Source organism: Drosophila erecta, unplaced genomic scaffold, assembly GCF_003286155.1.
Source record: "Drosophila erecta strain 14021-0224.00,06,07 unplaced genomic scaffold, DereRS2 tig00000126-arrow-pilon, whole genome shotgun sequence".
Taxonomy (NCBI): Eukaryota; Metazoa; Arthropoda; class Insecta; order Diptera; family Drosophilidae; genus Drosophila; species Drosophila erecta.
The window spans coordinates 7450913-7471589 of record NW_020825209.1 but is presented as its reverse complement, the minus strand read 5'-3'; the positions used below and the strand labels follow the sequence as shown (position 1 = coordinate 7471589).

At 43.4% G+C, this 20677-nt stretch overlaps 1 protein-coding gene across 1 annotated transcript; it reads left to right on the top strand.

Moving 5' to 3' along the window:
• Positions 1-561: 561 nt before the first annotated feature.
• LOC6550457 (abnormal cell migration protein 10) lies at positions 562-19495 on the top strand. The gene is made up of 4 exons (XM_026981599.1): positions 562-588; positions 13945-14986; positions 15125-17353; positions 17453-19495. The coding sequence occupies exons 2-3, from the start codon at positions 14167-14169 to the stop codon at positions 17341-17343; spliced, it is 3039 nt and encodes a 1012-aa protein (XP_026837400.1). The 5' UTR covers positions 562-588; positions 13945-14166; the 3' UTR covers positions 17344-17353; positions 17453-19495.
• Positions 19496-20677: the final 1182 nt, after the last annotated feature.

Genomic DNA, 20677 nt, shown 5'->3' with positions numbered 1-20677 from the left:
TCTCTCCCCTACGTTCGCCCACGCAACGCCTGGCGAGCGAGAGAGAGCGGTATAAAAGAGCAAGGGAGCCAGAGCGAGAGAGCAAGGAAGTGGTTTTTCCATCGAAATAATGGACAAAGGCGAACTGCAGAGTTAGCTGAAAATATAAAAAAGGAACGAGGCATAAACAGCGACTGAAATAGCGGTTAACTGCGCTCCCTTGCGGCGAATCGTTGAAATTCAAGTCGGATCGCTATCGCATTTCTTCAATTATGTCTGTTTCGCTTTTCATTCCGCTGCAGTAAGCGATCGCAACTCGGAAAGGGAGAGCAGAGCGCCACAAAGGCGAAGGAGCAGAAATAGAGAGCGAGATTTAAAGAGAGAGAGAGAGTGCGCTCCCAATTGACGACTCCCACTCCCACACACACTCACCCCCGCCCCCTCGCACCCGTATTTACTATGGATTGTGGTGGTATTGCGACACATCAGCAACAACAACTACAACAGCAACAACTGCATTTACTCCAGCAACAGCTACAACAACAGCAACAACACCAGCAGCAGCGGCAACAACAGCACAACCTCGAGGAAGCAGCAACAATAACAAATGTAAGTATCTCCCAAGTTTCTCCAAATGTGTGTGTCTGTGTTGCTCAGCTATTTCCTCTGTACTTCATAATTCGCTCCCACACAAAAAATAGAAGTCGTAGGGCAGAGTACACAGGAAGAAATTAAAGTGTACTCTTAAAGTATAGCTGCTTCAGATGCTATTCAAAAACTTTAAACTAGACTTATTTAAGACACTTGTGGTTAGTAACTGTAAGCTGTTATGCAGCCAAATCAACTATCTTCTCTATTTTTTCGAGTGTATTCAACATATTTTACTCCTTGGCTATGAAAATAACATAGTGATGCAGTGTGAAGAGATCAATAGACTTTAGTATTCGGCCATCCGAAGTTGTGACTGCCCAACTAGTGTCAAAGATATAATTTTCTTTAGTTTGATGAAATACGAAATTCCGAATTTTCCATTTCTGCCATTCGAATGGAGAATTATTAAAAAAAAAAGCAAGGCAGAGAGCGGAGTGATTAATCTTTGGACCATCTGCTGGGGCAAAAAGCACAACAAGAACAACAACAAATGCTTAACGCTTTCAAGTCCAACAGAATGCCGACCCATTAATTGGTGTACTAACTTTTTCGCTCTCTCTTGCGCCTCTTTCTCCGTTCTTGCCCCATTACTTTCACCGTGCATAAACGCTAAAAGAGTTCCCGATCGCTGTGGTTCTGTTTTTCGTTGTTCGCCTCTGAGGTTCTCGATTTGTTTATGCGCGGGCGGCGGAGGAAAACCCGATTGCCGACGAAAGACGATGTGCGATACCATGCAGCAACAACAACCGCGAAGTTGTTGCTGCCCCTTTGTTTTTGCCGCAACAGCGGTCGTCGCCCCGCCCCCTTTGCCACTTCGCTCCCCAGCAGTTTGTGGCACAACCCCAACAAAGAAGGTCGATTAGTTTCTGGATCAGGATGGTAACAAACAGCTTAACCAATAGCTCCATTTGGGCGAGATAATAATCAGACCTAATAACAACATCTTGTTTATAAGTGAACTATATTTAAACAATATGTGAGCATGCATATATCGCTTGGCATTGTATCAATATACATATATGTTTTTAGTTTAGGCGTATTACATAGATAAATTTGGTACAAGGAACATAAACCTTCAAAATGGTTACTATTAACAAAAGTAAAAAAATAATAAATAAAAATGGTTTAACAATTGGAATCCCTTTAGAGTCCATTTGTTTGAAATAATAGTTATCGATGGTCCTCGGTTTATATTCTCTATATCTTCTTTATAATCAGTTCCAGTCCCATGCTTTGAGTGCAAGCCCTGTTTGTTGTCAAACAGTGTTTTGTACACTGCACACACACATTCGGTATCTATGTATATTTCAGAGTGAATTGTCAGGATGCCACGACGTGACTGCGTGCAGCTCAAGGACGAGGACACGGGAATTGTCGTCCTCCCGGTGCGTGTCAAATTTGCCTAATTGCGTCCAAAGGTCAGCAAATTCTGAAAACTGCGTTTGCCCATCCATTTCTGCTTGGCCAACACGCACAGTTTTCATTTCCCAAAACAAATATAATATTACACATCAGCATAAGAGGTATGCGTGTGGTTGAGTGAACAGTTTGCATTGTTTCAAACGCGCTTGTTGGATACAAAACTCATAGGACAACGTTTTAATAATAGTTGAAAACTATTTTCAGTGCATTTCAATTTCTTGTGGTTTACGTTAGCCGAACCTAATATGCATACATATGTACAAAAGTGAAATGATTTGGGATAAAAATTACCTTGAATTTAATTCAGTCGATTAGTAACAATCTAATAAGCATGTAAATCCTTTTGTTTAAATAATTTTGCATTTCTTTAGTAATAAATTCGAAGTATTTCAAAAATATCTATCATAGGGTTTCTGGGTATGTCACAAAAGAAAGCTTCATATACAGGCCAGATATTCGGTTTTGATATATTTTAGGAATTAATTAGGTCAATTATGTGTCTTACAAATTATTTGTAATAGCATGCAGTGCGAGAAGCACTAGTACCGTTGCAATCCCCGATTTCTAACCGTGTACGCGTTTGCATCCGACGTCCAGTACTGCCAACTTGCCTGCATCTGCAGTCCGGTTGGCAGCGCCGTCGGCTCTCTCGCTCGCGCCTGTTGTGTTTGAGTTCGAGTTGCTGCGCTTGTAGTTTCTCAGCTTGTCGGTTTCGGCGCTCGTCGGTCGCCGAGTGCGCCATTTGGGTTTCGACCGACGCGCGCAGGAGACGTGACATCGCAGAGCGGAGCGACGCGACACGACACGAGGCGAACGTAACGGAACTGCATGGCACGAACGGGAAGGCTGGAAAGGCGAACAGAAAACGAACACGAACATCAACGGCGGATGCGAGTGCGAGAGTGATTGGAAGTAAAAGAGCGCGCGCGGAATTCGAAGTGCACAATTATTCAATTTTATTTTTATTTTTTTGACTTTGCGTTACGTTTCGGTCCAAATACGTCGCCTTCTTTTGTTTTTTCACTTTTTTCTCTTGTGCGCTGCGCTTATTAAGTTCCTTTAAAGTGCCTGGTCCATTGTGTTTTGATTGCCGCTTTTACATACACAAACATCGCAGGAAGAGGAAGCACCATTGCGCGGGGTAAATAAAGCAATAATTAAAAGTGCCCTTTATTAATTGCCAGAAGGGTGAAAGTGATTGGTCGGGAAGGGGGATAGGGTGCAAAGAAAAATAATCCCACGACTTTGAGCAAAGCCAGAACGATTGACATTAGAATCAGTATATTTTATCATTTTCCAACTACCGATAACCTCATTTCACGGTGGCACAAGTGCATATCTCTTTGAAAAGCACCACTGTATGTGCAGATTAACACTGTTAGTACAGTAAAGTGTGTTGGATGCAAGTAGAAAATCAAATATTAGCAAGAAATGTAGTTCACAATTTTTGTCAAATATTTGCAGCCGCACTTGACGGATACTTGTAAATAAGTGTTACACAAACAAATTTTCCAGTTAGAAAATGCAATGATTTGAGGAAGTCATCAAATCCCACCTTTAAACTAAACTGATATGGGTTGGAATTCCACCATTTTGTATAGAGCAGGGTATACCTTGCCATTGTTTACTGTGGCTTTCCATTTGTTGCGCCCCCTAAAAATGAACTTGCAACGCAAGCGTGGGTGGCAACCCTGGTCACCACTGCTCTCCCTTGTAATTTTCGCCGGTTTTTGGCTCAGTCATATGTGCGTCATTCCACTCCCTCCCCTTTCGCATCCTCCCCCGCCATCGCCACCCCGTAGAGAGTCACCCGCATTGTCGACTCCTTGGCCAGTCTCTATTCTCGCCGACTCCTTCCTGCTCGTTCGCCGAATTGCCTCTGCACGTTCGTCAAATATTTGCTCAACTCTTTTTAATTACATTACACACACTCACGCATTTACCGCTGTTACCCCGTTTACCCCATTACCCCTTTTACACCATCACACGCGGAAAACAGTGGCTTACGCAAAGGGAGCCCCAAAGCACTTAACTTTTGGCTATTAGAAGTCTAGTATGCAATAAAACTTTTCATTAAAATGCAAATGGGAAGCAAACAATGTAAAGAGTGAAACAGAACCCCCCTACGATTTTCTGCATACGCCACTGGCACGCACGCACACAACACAGATTGTAATTGCAGATCTCTCGCCGATTTGTCGGGAGAATGGAACCAAAAAGAGAGCTGCATTTGGAAAAGAGTGACTCACGAGGCAATTCGTGGAAATTCTGTGATTGATTTTATAGATTCCAAGCAAGAAAAAGACACTGGACCAGTTTTCCGATCATAGCAGGCCCATTAATTACACATGTATGTACATACATACAGACATATATTGACTTGGGTCTCTTTTATTTATCGCTGTATGGAGTTGGGGGTGTTGGGCATTCTCATACCCCTAAGAGGGAAACATGTACCTTAAAGAGTTTATAAAGTATCAGCATATAATATCTTGACTGTAGGATCTACGGAACCATAACTGCTAGAGAAATATGAGTTAATCAGCTACATGGTAGTCAGATTACAACAATTACAATCTTAATTTCAAGAGGGTTCGAAGTAGAAGAAATCTTGACCTGATTGATTTCTAAAAACGTACTGCGTTGCAATGCTTACTTTGGTAATAGTCCACTTGAGCGAGTGATGCGCAATTGAAATGTACTGAGGCGATTCTGTTGCGATTGCATTGGCCCTATTTGATGGTTCTGGTCTTTTGTTCGGCCCCCCAGCCACCCACTCACACATGTTTGTTTCGTAAATCCATGAACAACGCAATCGCAGCCGTGAAATGGGATTTTTCATCTACCAAAATATTTAAAATTTTTAAATGGCTTTGGTGCGAGATATTGAAAAATGCTTGGATTTCTTGTGCTTTTTCTGTTTCTAGAAAAGAAGAGAGAAATGTATTAAAACATAATTTTGTGGACAATTATTAAAAAGAATGAATTTGTAGTAAGTAAATCATATCATTTCATTTCTTTTTCTATATTCCTATATATTGTTTTTTTGTTGTTTGCATATTTGCTACCCGAACTGGAAAATTTTCAAAGAAGATTTGCGAATGTAAAGGTAATATGTACGCATTAGACAGCCTCGTTATAAGAAAGTACCATAAAGCTTGTGATCACCTCATGTTTGCTGATACGACACTTTGGCAGCATATTTTGGGTGCTCTGATTTTACGATTCCCTTGTAACACGCCCTGCTGCCTCTGATTTGCTTTGCTTGTGCTGGTGCTTCGCTTCTTGCGTTTTGCTTCTGCTTTTCTATTTCTGCTGTTGCTTTTGCTTTTACGTACATGCGTTGCCGGGTGCGACATCGTCTGAATTTTTATGCGGCAACTGCGACGCTGTTCATTTGTTGTTGTAAAAATTTTATTATCGCTTGTTTCCGTTTAGGAACCAAAAATGGGGGAAAATAATGTACCGCGCACGCAAACACTCGCCAGCGTTTTCCCTGAAAGCATTTACCATGATGGAAACCATCGTTTAGTGAAGTATGGCAGTCGAAAATGGCAGTCCACGCATTAAATTGAATGAAAGAAGGTGTTACTTGTGGGCGATTGGGTATTTTAAAAGAAAATATTAAAATGAAGTATATGTAGAAGCAATAACGAATATTTACACTCAAAATATTTTAAACAGATTAACAGTCATGCTATTTCCAAAACCAATTATCTTGCGGAAGTTCTAGTCAATGTAATTAAAGACTGCGCCTTTTTTTGTCGCCATGCTCATTGCGAAATCGTGAATTTGTAAATTTATGTTTCTGCCCTCTTACTATTTGGTGCCATTTGGTGGTTCTTTTCCTTCACCCACATATTGAATGTATTCTGACCGTCTGCATTTCGCAATCTTGCGGCACCTTGAGGCACTCGGTCATGGGTGGCCAGTCCGATAATTCTTTTGGGTTTTGATAGTGCTCACTGCCACTGCTTCTAGCAATGCATTCCGTCCAATTTAGCTTTTAATCTAGTATGCTATCAGTTAGAAAATGAATTGTATGGAAGTTACGATTCGGAAAACAGTTGTTCTTTGTTTTAAGGGACAAACCATAGTTAATGTCCTAATATAAAGTTCTGGGTCAAGGTTAGTCAGTGCAACATTACACTCGTTTATTGAGCAATAATGATTTATTTAATACCTGAATTGAATAGCCATTATGCTGACTTCTGAACACTATCTTATTTTTGGTTATGGGCTTCAAGGAATCCGAAAGTGCAATTTCAAACATGTATGTGCATATAACATGTACATAACATTAGTTTTTTTGTAGCACAGTGCTTTTTTTTTGTTTTTGTTAATCAAACAGTATTATCTACTGCATATGCCCAATTAGAGAGTTTCCCTTCTCGTTTTCCCTCATCTATTGATTTTCTCCCCTCTTGCTTCTGGAGATGCTGCTGTTGGGTCTCGGGGTCGATGGGTCTCGTCTTCATTTCAAAATAAGCGGACATTTTCTCGTATATCGTATTTTTAGTTGTGGTTTTGGTTTTGGCCCCCATGCCTTTCTTTATTCCCCACTCATCTTCCGGCATCTGCAGTGGGCGGCTGTTACAGTTTGTAAATTATATTTAAACACGAGCTGGCGTTCGTCGTCTTTCAATGCGGATTCGTACTCGCAGTTGGATTCCGATTTGGATTCGGATTCGGATTCGGATTTGGTTGACGTCGTCGGAGCAGATCGCTTTCGATCAGGAGGCGACTGCTGCGGGAATGGGATCGGTTCGGGATCGGATGCGGGTCTCTGTGCGCCACCAAGTGGGCGTGCAGTGAGCCAATTTGGCTAATAGATTGTATTTCGCCACACAGGCGTGGAGGGAAAGAGCAAGAGACACACGAGTGCAGTTGCATGCATGGGATGGGATTATTTAGCACACTGAACTCTGCGTCAAATGGGCCTTCGGTCACACTGTAAATCAGTTGGCTTGCTCCCAATTCAAATGCGACTCCCATTCCCATTCCCGTATCCATTTCCATTCCCATTTATATTCCTATTCCAATTCCCATTCCCAGGCTCAATGTTTTCGCTAATTGACTTCGTCTAAAGTCCGCAATAAACATTTCAGCAATTTAAAGCGGACTCACACACTCAGACATTTCTCATATACACACATGTTCGTTGTGTTTACATATGCAAGATCTAGATATAGACTAGATGGACTGTATAATTTATAGATGGTCTTTAGCACATTTTGAATTCCGCATTCCGTTCCTAATTGATTCTGTTTAAAGAAACGAAAAAGTTCTGCGTGGGCTTTGCATTTAGCTTCCAATTTGTCGAATTAGTTTCTATGATATTATAATGCACATTGATCGGAATTGAAATTGTATGGCGTTTTGGGCTTGGAATTGGGCCAATGATTTATTGAAAGTTCTGCGCTTATCACCGGCTATATTCCCCTTATTCATTCCCCAGGGCGACAGCAGCCTCCCCCAATCCCCTCTGAATTGATTGGGCTGCAATAAAAAATTTGTCCGAATTAAGAAAGGGTGGGTAAATCGACCATAAAGCTTGTAATCACACATTTTGATGATTTACAATTCAGCCCAATGAAGAAAATAGTAATAAATGGGAGACCTACGAGCCCTATTCCACGCTCTACTACACTGCACTTTGCAGTATCAACAAGTGATTGATGTTGATGTGCATATGGTAGCTGGTTGAGGAAGCATTGGAGGGCAAGGGTACTGAGTGCTGGCCCCTGGACCAAGGGAAACCGATTCGATCGCACCCGGAGTGGCAGGAAAAGGAGATGGGACCATATCAAGTTTCAAGCATTGTTAACGGCGCACTCGAAAAAAAGGGTTCCTCTTGGAATGTATATCCAATAAAATCAATTACTACAAAAATATCTTATCAAGAAGAGCCGGTAAGAACCGGTCGACCTAGAAATAGGATGAAATTGGTAAAAAAATGTTTTCATGAAGAATTCGCGTAGTGAACTTGCGGCTAGCTCTGAAGAAAACCGACAGGCCATTGAAATATCTATTCGAATACGTTTACAAACTATGTAGTTCTCGAATGGAGAACACACTTTTTCTCAAGTGTACTTTGCGACACGCCTTGAATATGCGCAAATGGGATAACCAACCACCGCTAGAGGATGTACTCGAAAACGCATCTGTTCCATGGGGCTGCGTCGTCTGAGACGGAGACTATCTTGATCTCATAATCAACGGAGTGCGGAGTGTGGTGTGTGTGGCTCAGTTGAGTCAGGGGTTGAAGAAACAGGCAAGATGGAAAAAAAATATGCTTGAATAAACGGACGAACGTCATCAGCATTTTTTTGGGCCTGCTCGCTCTCCGTTTGCCACTTTGCATTGTGTTCAAAACTCGGTGGCAGGTGCAACCTCTGTTTGTTGCCATTGTTGTAGAGGTTCCTCAGCGATATGGGCATCGCGATGGGTATGGGTATGGGTATGGGTATGAATGCGTAGCAGCAGTTGCCCCGAAAAAAAAGGGGCGAAACCTCGGATCCGATTTATTGTTGATTATTGTACAGGCGGCAGCTGCATTTAAGGACACGCGTCACTTGCCGCTCCTTTTGCACGCGCCACACAACAACAAAATAATAAGAATAAGAAAAGGAAGCGGAGAACGGTCTTCGTTCTTCGGTCAACAACGCAGATTTCTTCGACTTGCCCATGGTCTCGATTCCCAGCCAGGAGTTTCGAAGCGCTTCTCAAGTGGCATCCAATGTTTCCTAAGGATCGCGTGCGCTGGTTTAGCGAGTTTTCGTTCTCCTTCCGCTTCCTGATGAGTTGCAAAGGGCTTTTTTCCTGAAGAGGGACTGAAATCGGGGGAAGTTGTTAAGAGGATAAATATGATTATTGATGGAGCGACTCCTTAATTGTTCAGCTGCCTGTCAAATGCCTCAAAATGTCTAGAAAATGGCGAATAATAATGTATTTGCTTGGTAATTGTGTCAGATTGTGGGGATAGCAATAAGCAATATGACAAAAATTTGTTTTGGGCACCCCTGGGCAGCATTTCCGTTTCGCGGCAATTTGGGTTGTCCTTCATGTTCACTTTGTCTTTGGTTTACTCCGTTGCATCGTGTTGCCTTGAACTTCAGCGTACAGAGACAGAAATTCGACATCAATTCGCAATGTCATCGTTTGCAAAGGCAATTAGTAATGATATTTTAACAATATCAAACTGTACAAGCTGCTTAACCATATCAACTTCATATAATTTGGCTTCTTGCGGTACCACAGATTACTCTATCACCAATTTTATCATTTCCATGTTCTTTTCTCTCCGTGTGCAACTGGGGGGACCTCCAATTAGGCTGCTTAACGAACCAAACCCAAAGTCAAACCGAAACGAATCGAAACGAAACGGCGCAAAGTTAAGCAAAGTGTAGTGAAGTCAACTGAACTCAACTCAACTCAAACCGAGCTTAAACACAACTCTGTTGCTTCTTGCTTGGTGACGATGGTTATGGAGATGATGGTGATGGCCGAAATGGTGGCGTAAATTCGAGCTGTGACATTATAAATTCTGTATGCCATATATATATTATATATTGTACGCGGTCTCTGCGTTTTACGAGCGACAATTTCGCCAAAGGAGCGAAACTGCTCTATAAGGCCGTGGCTCCATGACTCGCCGGCTTTTGACTGTGTGTGAATGGGGCCCATTAAAAGTTAAATTTAATGTATTAATTTATTTTCTGTTTGCCCGCCAGTGTTGCTTTTTGTCCACTCTTGTGTGTGCTGTGTGTTGTTTGTGCTTTTTTTTTTTGGCAACGCTGTTTGTTGTTTTTATTAATCGACTGCGGAAGTTGCTGTAAATGTCCACAAACATGAGAATATTCATAATGCGTTTGGCCGGGCCTTGAACAAAGAGCCCCTCCCCCTCCCCCTCCTGTGCCATTTTGGGGCACCTCCAGTGACGTCAGTGGGGAGGATGAGGGAGCCACGGGACTCTCGCTTTTAGTTAATTACTGGAGATATTATTGTAGTGTAGAAGTAATTACTTTGCTGGTGGCTCCCGTGGGAGTGGAATGAGCCCCGAGCATGCGACTTTGGTTGAGTAGGTCATGCGTGGTGAGTGGTAACCACTTGTTAGATGGAGTTAGATGTGGCACTTTGGGTGAGGTAGGTCCATAAAACCATAAAACACCAGGCCCAACATCAGAGCAGGCTTAAGACCCAGCCTCGAATCGGACTTAAAACCAGCTGGCCCAGCACTTCAGTCTGTCTGCTCATACAATTATCGGATCCGCTGGGTTATAATTGGTTTATCATGGATGTCGGGCGGGCCGCCTTGTTGGCCCGGCATTGATCTAGGCCCGTGTGCCCAAGGTGAACAACAGAAAACTGATCCGCCAAGAACATTGAACTGCAGCTGAAAATCTTATTTACTTATTTACAGATCGACTGCGACTGAAACGCAGCGTTTCAGCTGAAAAACAGCAGTCGAGTGGTTTATCCCATTTCAGACTTTCAGACACTCCGACGATTGTAATTTAAAACACCTTTAAACACAGACGTTTCAATAACGCGGCGATTTTATTGCCAGCAATAACAAGGAAAACAAAAACGGGGAAGAGGTTTTCATCAGCAAAAGTCAGCAAAACATTCAACTTTATCACGTGTCAAATTTGTTAATAGGAAAAAGTGTTTATGTGGGACAAGTTCCATTTCAAAGTCAGGAGCAGAAACAATGAAGTATTCGGTGCTAGAGGTAATTACAACATTTTGCTGACTTAAAAATTATATGGTATTTTAGATTAATGCACGTATTTGCGCCAAAATGCCGCAACAACTTATGTTACGAATTGAAAGCAAACTTACGTGAATAACTTATGGCCAGTAGCAGAAATGTATAATTAAGTGTTTGGGTGCAACAGGAAATTGCAAAACACCAAGTTTATTAGTAATGCTATATCAGAAAGAGCTGAAATAGGCGAGGAACTTTCATTTAGTAAAGCTGAATTCACAACCAACATGTTGTCGCCTTCTTCTTTTCTATTTGGGCTTGGATTGTTGACACTTGTCTGCGTAAACTGATGGTCCAGCAAATAGAAGACAGTGCTCAGAAAAATAGTTAAATAATAATTAATTCTTGTGACCAGAAAGTCGAAAAAAAATAAATCAAGAATCTGAGTCTAATCAAGTTGACTTGGCAGTTTATGGAAGGTATATATGGAGTAGTTGAGAATGAATTGATTATGAACTAGAATACATTATCGTTGTGATTCTATTATGTAGACATTAGTCGAACTAGACGTTTTCGCGTGAATTGTATAAAACCAGATCTGATCCCTGGATAAAGAGCAATAAAACCCGATGAAACAAATCTAGGCTATTAAATGACCTTGTTCATTAATAAGCCCCATAACATGTGAAGCTTGCGAAATCGTTCTCTCGAGCTAATAAAAGTGCCACCAAGATCGAGGACGAGTGTCTTTTTTCAGTGTATAATAGAGAGGGAATTGGGAGTGCAGTGGTGAAGCGACCTATGCAAATATGCAAACAAAAGTCGTAAACTAACAGCAACAAATGGCCGGTAGAATGGGATTCTGTGTGCGGTCTGTGCCTCCACTTCTGACCCCTTCCCCCTTCCCCGGTCATGTCAAAGGGAATCTGTTGTTGCAACTGTCATTGAACTTTGTGGACAACCGATTGCGGGCTTTTGAGGGAAAAGGGCAGCCGTGGGGGTTACTAGAAGCCACCTCCTCTCACTCTGTGTACTCCACATTCCGTTTCCCGTATGTATTTATGTACACATCTGTCCATAAATCAACGCTAGCCAAGCGGGGCGACATGTGCATTGTTGAATGGAACTGGAACTGGAACTCTCTAACCTCGTTTTAACCTTCCCCATATCCACATGCACATCCACATCCATATCCATATCCATATCCATTCCATGTCATCATCAGCAGCCACTGCCCTTCTCGGTGCGTTGAGCAGCTGACACTGATGGCGGATCATCACGAGTCCCGGGTGGAGTTCACTTGAGTAAAGTGCCAATTACCTAAAAAGAAAAATAAAAACTAAAACAACAACAGAAACCAAAATCGAAAACAAAAGCAAAAAACCTTTTCGAGCCACGCAATGACTCATTCAGTGGAGCGTTGAAAAGGCCATAAAGTAGAGGCAACTCCATCGGCAGAAAGTAACCGAAATGACCAGTAAGACATCGGCGGTTGTCAGCGATGTCACATATCATACCCAGTTGCTCCGGATGGTAGGCGATGGGATTGAGTGGATGTGTCGGAACCTGGAAGTCTTGAAAGACTTGATCAAACATTAAAACACTACACAAACATAAAACACAAAGCACAACACTAGTTTCTACGGTAATAAAACAGTGTTTTACCAAAGTGAGTGTGTAACCCAACCCATAGGGCATCATTATTTAAGGTCTTGTATCATACATACAAACGGCTAAGTCAGTAAATACTATGTATTATAATAACATATCAAACAGATTTTTAAGAAAAAAGTTGCAACCTAACAATTTTGTATATATATTTGGTGGTTCCATTCAAATCCGTCATCACCACAAGTCGTTCCACCTCTTCCGTCTTTCTCTTCCCCCTTTCTTTCCCCTTTCTCTTGGCCAACTGCCAGCCATTGTGATTGTTTTTGCCTTTGCCCCCAGCTGTTAACGACCCCCTTCCTCCGTTCTGAGCCGCTTTAATACGTGACTTATGCCCTGGTAAATTACTTAACACTCGCCAGTCGTCGACCAGCTTCAACTGCATTATATCGACAGTACGGATTCGGCATGAGAAACATCAGTAACAAGCAATAAAAACAGTACTAATACTAGACTATATCGCCAATGGCCACGACTGCTGCTGGAGAAACGCCAAAAGTACTGGACTAGGACCGAGGAAAGTCGGCTTTGCTTTTCAATGCCGAGCGTCAGCAGTGTTAGCCAAATGCACAGCAAAAAAATAGTACCTAGATATAAAATGAGTTGAATTAGCTTGTAGATATTGAGTTATCAAAGGTACAATTGACAACTGTTATGGAACTCTCAAAGAAAGTCCATACCTTTTGAAGGTTCATTGTAACAGAATTTGTAATATTTTAATAACGCTCATTTGATTTTCTTACAATCACACTGTTGGTCAAGTAATTTTTGTTTTTTCGCCTGCATGAATAAATATTTTTGCGATATAAATATCGTGTATGCTTCAGCATTTCGTTTCGCTGGAATCTGTTCGAAACTGAAACAAAATACTGATGTGTGTTCAGTATCAGTTTTTCTCCAGGTGTGATTGGTGTTGGCGGCGGGAAGTCGTTGTCGTCCAAAGTAAAATGTGTAACGTGTTTGAAGCGACAGAAGGCGACAGAGGAAACGGCTGGGCCAGCCAGCTGCATTGGCAACCGAGTTCAGACTTTTGACTACCGACAATCGCCAATCTCTAATCGGAAAATCGTCGTTCAGCAGCGGACGCTCCGATGCGGCACGTTTCTCACCAGCAGCCACAATGGCAAACAAGATGGGGAGCCCTACTGATAATACTTGGGTATTTCTGGGTCTCGTTATAAAGTCAGCGTTCCCCAAGTATAATTATCATCTGGCGCACTTTAAATTTGAGCTCTGGAAACTCCACGTCGCATAGAATCGGTTCAGGCAGGTTTTACATATCTGCTTCGTTTTGTACTTTAGTTTGGCCAATGTTTTTGTGTCGGAACTGATTGAAATGACCGGAAGGGTTTTTATGGCAGTTCGATTCAGATTTGGAAATGGAATTTCATGTTACAGAAACTTATATAGATACTTATGCAAATAAGATACTTATATGCAAAGAAAAGCATGTTGAATACACTTTTACTTATACCGTAATGCTAATCGAGCCTTGTCGCTTTCCGCCTTTCCAGATCAACCTAAGGGGCATCTTGGTTGGCGGCGCTGCCAGCGGCGCAGGAGTAGCAGCAGCAGCGGCTGGCGGTGCGACGACGACGACCGTCGCCGGCTTCGCGGCTGGTGGGGATTGCCCTGTGATCGGCGCCGGTGCTGGCGCTGGCGTCAAGCTGCGCAGGCACAGCGATCGTCCCCTTACGCCGGAGGCCAAGCAGCTCTCCCACACATACCGCATTTCGATGGCTAACCTGGAGGATTCGCAGGAATCGGAGCTGGACCAGATCCTGGGCGAGCTGAGTCTGCTGGAGGCGCAAATCAGCTACACCGAGGCGTCAATGCTGCCCGCCATGTGTGCTCCAAGTGCCGGCGTACAGATAGCACCGCCACCTGGAGTGGCCCAGCTGCCAGGCAGTGCTCCGTCGATGGTCTCCATGTCGGCAGCATCCTCGCGCTCCCACTCACGCACCAACAGCACAATCTCAGCGGACGTGAGCAGCTGCTCGTCGTCCGGGATCTCGGAGAATGGACACGGACTAGGACTTGGCGGGCCTGGGTCGGCCGGAATGATGGTGCAGCCACCGCCACCGGGCGGCATGACCATGGGAATAACGCTGGGCGTTGTCACACCCCGGGAACCGCGCACTGAGTCGCCAGACAATGACTCCGCTTTCAGCGACACGGTTTCGCTGCTGTCCAGTGAGTCGTCGGCCTCCTCAAACACATCCCTGCAGCAGCAGCAGCAACAGCAGCAGCAAAAGCAACAGCTCGCCGGCGCGGAGAAACTACTCCACGGCGTTCATGGCCAGCACGGTGGCCAGCAGAGTGGCGCTAACAACATCACGAAGGCGGACAAGATCCAGTTGGCACTGCATAAGCTGGAAAGCGCCCCCATTCGGCGTCTGTTTGTCAAGGCCTTCACCTCCGACGGTGCATCCAAGTCGCTGTTGGTGGATGAGCGCATGGGCTGCGGCCATGTAACACGCCTTTTGGCCGATAAAAACCACGTGCAAATGCAGTCCAACTGGGCGTTGGTCGAGCATTTGGGCGATCTGCAGATGGGTGAGTGCTTTTGACTATGCGCTGTGGATCAAAGTGCATTTTATTGGCTTTAAGTAAGTGGCCAATGAAATGTTTCCTTTGATCCGTGATCTCAATAAAAAAAAAAAATGAAATACTAACGTATCGCTCTCCCCACAGAACGCCTCTTTGAGGACCACGAGCTGCTGGTGGACAACCTGATAACGTGGCACTCCGACGCCGGCAATCGAGTGCTCTTTCAACAGCGACCGGACAAGGTGACGCTGTTCCTGCGGCCGGAGCTCTACTTACCCGGACCCCAAATGGCGCCCGGATGCCAGCACGACGAGCAAACGCGGCAGATGCTGCTGGACGAGTTCTTCGATTCGCACAACCAGCTGCAGATGGACGGACCGCTTTACATGAAGGCGGACCCGAAGAAGGGCTGGAAGCGATATCACTTCGTGTTGCGCTCCTCAGGCCTCTATTACTTCCCCAAGGAGAAGACCAAGAACACGCGCGACCTGGCATGCCTAAATCTATTTCACGGCCACAACGTGTACACTGGATTGGGCTGGCGCAAGAAGTGGAAGTCCCCGACTGACTACACCTTCGGCTTCAAGGCGGTGGCGGACTCAACGCTGGGCAAGTCGTGCCGCTCCCTCAAGATGCTCTGCGCCGAGGACCTACCGACGCTGGACCGCTGGCTGACGGCCATCCGTGTCTGCAAGTACGGCAAGCAGCTGTGGGACAGTCACAAATCGCTGCTCGAGGATCTCTGCCTGAGCCGCGACGATGCCGTCTCTCAGTCGAGCTTTGCCGTATCCATGCGCAGCGAGTCCATCTCGAGCATCTCCTCGGCGGTTCCGTCACAGTGCGGCAGCGTTTCCTCGGCCATCAGCAGCATGTCCAATTCGACTAGCGGCCGCACATCGCGTGCCTCCAGCAGCAGCTCCAGTGGCTGCCTCTCGGACGACAACAACGCTTTCGACTCCGAGTTCACCACTGGCACCATTAAGCGCAAGCCCTCGATGAAGCCCAATCTCCCGCTGACCACGATGACACGCCAGCTGAAAGAGGTGGGCGAGATCACCATATGCGAGAGCGCAGGTGGCGATGCCAGTTCCCCGGAGCGCAGTGGTACTCTAACGCGTCGCCACAGTCGTCGCAAATCGCAGGAGAGCAACGGCAGTGGCACGCTTAAGCGCCGCCCTATTGCCGTGCCGGTGGCCACTGTCGTCAAGCAGACGGAGCCAATGGGCAGTGCCTCGTCCACCTCGTCCAGCAGCAACTCTACGCCGACGCCCACACCTAGCATATGCGCCAAACCGCCGCCAGGCGATTCGGCCTCGCTGATGTGTTCGTCTACGCTGTCTTTGGATTCGCTGCCCCCGCCCCCTCCGCCACCCGCTTTAGATGGGTCAGAGGACCAGGATGTGTACGGGTCACAGCTGTCGCTGGCCTCACTGCCACCACCGCCTCCGCCCGAGGATGTACTGGCCATGAGCTATGCAGAACCCTCCAGTCCGTCTACTCCCACACCAATGAGCACTCCAATGATAATGCCCAACAGCAACGGGTCGTTGCCCCCGGCAGTGCCGGCCAAGCCCATGAAGCCAGCAGTGAAGCAGGCGGCGGGCGGTCTCAAGGCCGCGCCACCATACAAAGCGCCGCCGGATTATGTGGGTCCCGCCCTGCTGCCCGGACCGCCTTTGCCGCCGCCGCCTCCCGCCCAGAAAAAGGTCTCGTTTGCAGACTCTCCGGTGCTGTTGCGTCGCAAGATGTGCTCACCGGAACCTGTGCTGCCCCAGCGATCGCCCAGCACCACGCTCAGCTGTCATTCCAGCTCCAGCGCGGGATCGGCCTACCAGACCTATGCCCCCGGGCCTATGCTGCCACCGCGTGCGGATGTGGCGCGCCTGTCTAGCCTGAGCAATGGCAGCAGCAGCGAGGTGACCTCGCCAAAGCGCCTGCAGGAGTCGGCCTCGAATCCGCCCCGCGACTTCCTAAAGGATCTGCAGCGCGTGATGCGCAAGAAATGGCAGGTGGCGCAAAAGTGCAAGGCGGAGCCAGCAACGACGCCGCATGAGGTCCTGGGCTTCCGGGACTTTAGCAACGAGGACCTTCTGGCCGCCCACAATCTCAACTCCGGTGCCAACTCCTCGCACTACTACCGCGAGACGGCCAACGTGAGCCACTGGGTGAGGAAGCACTACGAGTATGCCCACAACGCACTCTACGAGAACGTGCACGCGCAGGCGGCGGCGGGAGTGCCCAGTGGAGAAGCCACCACGCCTCCACTCCCACCTCCACCTAGTAATTCAATGGCAGCTAAAAAACGTCCGCCGCCGCCGCCTCCGAAGCGGAGCGATAAGACGCACCTGACCAATCGGGTGTAATGGCATCTGAGTAAGTCACGCGTTGTAATGAATCCACATTCACCAAGGTGGATAATTCACGTTGACTATAAGACATTTGCGAACCAAGACTCATTTGTTTATTTTTCAGGTGAACCCGCTCACTTACTGAGATCCTCGTTCTAAAAAGGATGGATTTTCGTGCATGATCACAGTTTCTAAAAGAAAGCAGAGAAAAGAATCTTACAAATTCCTATTTAAGTCTAGGCGACAGCAGAGCGAGATGGAAAACCACTAATTAAAACCTACATATATATTTTCTAAGAATATGCTATGGCCACGCCCTTTTCTCTTACAAAAGTATTACACATAATAGAGAATCAAACTGTTGAACTTCTTCGCAGTTCGGAGTCAAATCACGTCAAAAGTGTCAACAGGAAAGATTTTAAAATTTCTGCTAGAAGCCAAAAACGTCCAAAAAGGACCTTCTTGCTGTTAATCGCATATTTAAATTCAAGATGTGTCTTTTATCTTTTTTAAAATTAGTCTAAGGAATATTTTATCAAAAGTTTCAAGTATCTCCATTACATATTTTTTTTGTTAGCGCTGTTGACTTGGTTTGATTCATTATACATACTTATATATTTTCATTTTGAAAATCGAAAAAAAAATCTGCGGTACTCACCAGCAAAATTAAATGCAAAATGCAAAAAAGGAATTCTGGCATTAGCAAAAATATTTAAAATACATTTTAGTTTGTAAAAAGAAGAAATGCATTTTAGAAACGATAGTGCATTATTTAAGCAACACTAAATTAGCGCTAGATAAGTGTACAATATTTTTATATATACATGCACTCTTTTAATTGTTTAGTTGCTCGTAGTATTGATTTTATATATTTTTTTTGCGATAATCTTTGTAACGGTAGAGTGAACGTTTTGTAAGCGCATGAAATGCGCTGCGCTAGCAAAAGGAAATGCCTTATAAAGCATATAAACCTAAAAAGGGGAAGCCCTGCATAAACACCTAATATACATAAATACACACATATGTATATGTGTTGATCTATCCAAATGATTTGCTGTTTAAAGCGATACTATTCTCCTTTTCGAAATTTGTAATACCACTTTGATTGTTCAATTTAAGAAACCAAATGCTTAGTTTCAAAAAGATTTGTCAAGTTCCTCAATAGTGTTAATGTTGTATTTCTCTTTGTGCTTAGAAAACAACGCAGATAAAGGATAAAGCAGACAGATCAGCCATAAAATACAATTTATATGTGCAAATCAAACTATTTATATTGAAGGCAATAAGAGAAAATGGAACTATTTCTGTACACAAATCAAATATGTATTCATATAGTAATTGTAATTGTAATAATATATATAAATTAATATTTGGCTACATTTCGTTTGCGAATCTTGTTTCTCAACATATAATTTTTGAAGCGTTCCTATAGGTTCAATTTTTATATGAAAATATTAACAACGTTCGCCGAAGCTTAATGGCTTTTGATTCTATATAATCGATGCAATGGTCGAACAAGTTTGTTTAGCGATTCTGTATTGATTGTAATTTGTAATTGTTTTTGTGTAGTAACTCGTTTGCCATTTGTTTTGTGTGTATGTTTGTGTACAGCCAGAAACAGCCATATATATTCATAAAAATATAGGCCCATATATGTACGTGCATGTACGCATTTGTGTCTGGTACGCCAAGAATATCAGCTTAAGTGTCGTTGCTGCATTTATTGCAGCATGTAGGCAAGTCTGTATGATTCTATATGAAGTTTTGTTACGTTTATACCGGCTTGTGTGCTGCGATCAATTAGTGATCGAATCCATTGACTAAACTTCAACTTCGCCTTCTCTATCCAGCCATCCTAAAAGTGTTCGGACTCCAGTCCCCAGATACCCTGCATCAGCTAGATAAGCCTGCTTTTGTTGCCCATCCTGTGTCACCATCCCTACATGAATATATGAAACGTTCGTATTTGAATACAAGAATCTTACTTGGGTTTATTATGGTGAAATTGCATTTTACTTTCCTACGTATACAACACTAAAGGGTATTATGCATATAGATCTAGATATAAACATACTTAAATAAAGGAAATGCCAATTTTTTAAAGCTTGAATTTATATGAACATATTTTTTAGAAACTATACGCTGTATGTATATCTATATATATAAATATATGTATATAGACATACATATACATATATATATATATATATATATACATATATATATGATAGGAACACAAGGATGTGCCATAGGCGCCGTCGTCGTGTCGAAACAAAAAAGGGAATGGAAAACCTGCAACGTTTTTTTGCTAAGGAATGTATTGAAATCTAACAGAACCTAGTCATTAAGTCCACTATAACAGAAAGTACATTAAACGCTAAATAAATTTATATAAAATGACACGCATATACAGAAGAAGGTTAAATCTAGAAACTTACTCGATGCTTTAGCTACAGAAAGCATTTTAAACCATTTTTGTTTGCCATTTAACATATCATTTGTATTCTTTTCTTTCCGTTTATTTGCTTACACATTTCGAACTCAATGTATAAACAATTAAGTAATGAAGTGAAATAAATCAAGGTTCAACTAAAAGAACAAAAATCAAACGCAGAACAGAATCCTAATTATGCTAAATAAGGAAAACAGGAAACTCATATTGCAGCCCAAACTAAAACTAAATGAAAAGACTACTTACTCACTCACTGGAGGTGGCCAGAATAAGTATGTTTATTACTATATCGCCGACACATTCAGACATCATTCATATGCATTAACTACAAATTTACAAATACAGCAACGGAAAACTACGACATCTAACTAAAGAAATCAAAGGAAAATTCAATCTAATAAGTAAAAACCAGAAATTCTTTGCAGGGCTATTATATAGTGAACAATGTTGCCATTTGATACCACTTTTTTCCACAAATCAAACACATTTGATATGAAAATATATATTACTATATATACCTTATATTCCGCATCAAATGGAATTTTTTGTAATTTTGATAGAAACATTCAAAACATAATTAAAACGAAAGCGAGCAACACAAACTGTGCGAATGAAACGTGTTACGGAAACTATGAAAAATAAATGCGAGAAATGCCTAAGAAAAGTTTGAACTTAATTGTGGTGCTATTTTATTTGTTGGATGGTGTAAGGACTCAATTGGATTTGACTTTGGTCGCTGGTAAGTTCATGTGCTACTACTTCAAATTAGGCAGCACTTTAATTAATACGTAATCATTATAATAATAGGAATCGTATATTTGGATTCTATTTTACCTTTTAACATGGCTCAGATTTTGCACATATTTTTTAAAGGTTTATATTTTATTTAAATTGAAA

What these genes read in the sequence shown, in the direction of transcription:
- LOC6550457 (XM_026981599.1), top strand. Translation starts at nt 14,167, where the DNA reads ATGGCTAACCTGGAGGATTCGCAGGAATCGGAGCTGGACCAGATCCTG. An exon ending in TTTGGGCGATCTGCAGATGG is followed by an intron (nt 14,987 to 15,124) that starts GTGAGTGCTTTT and finishes CTCTCCCCACAG; the next exon opens with AACGCCTCTTTGAGGACCAC.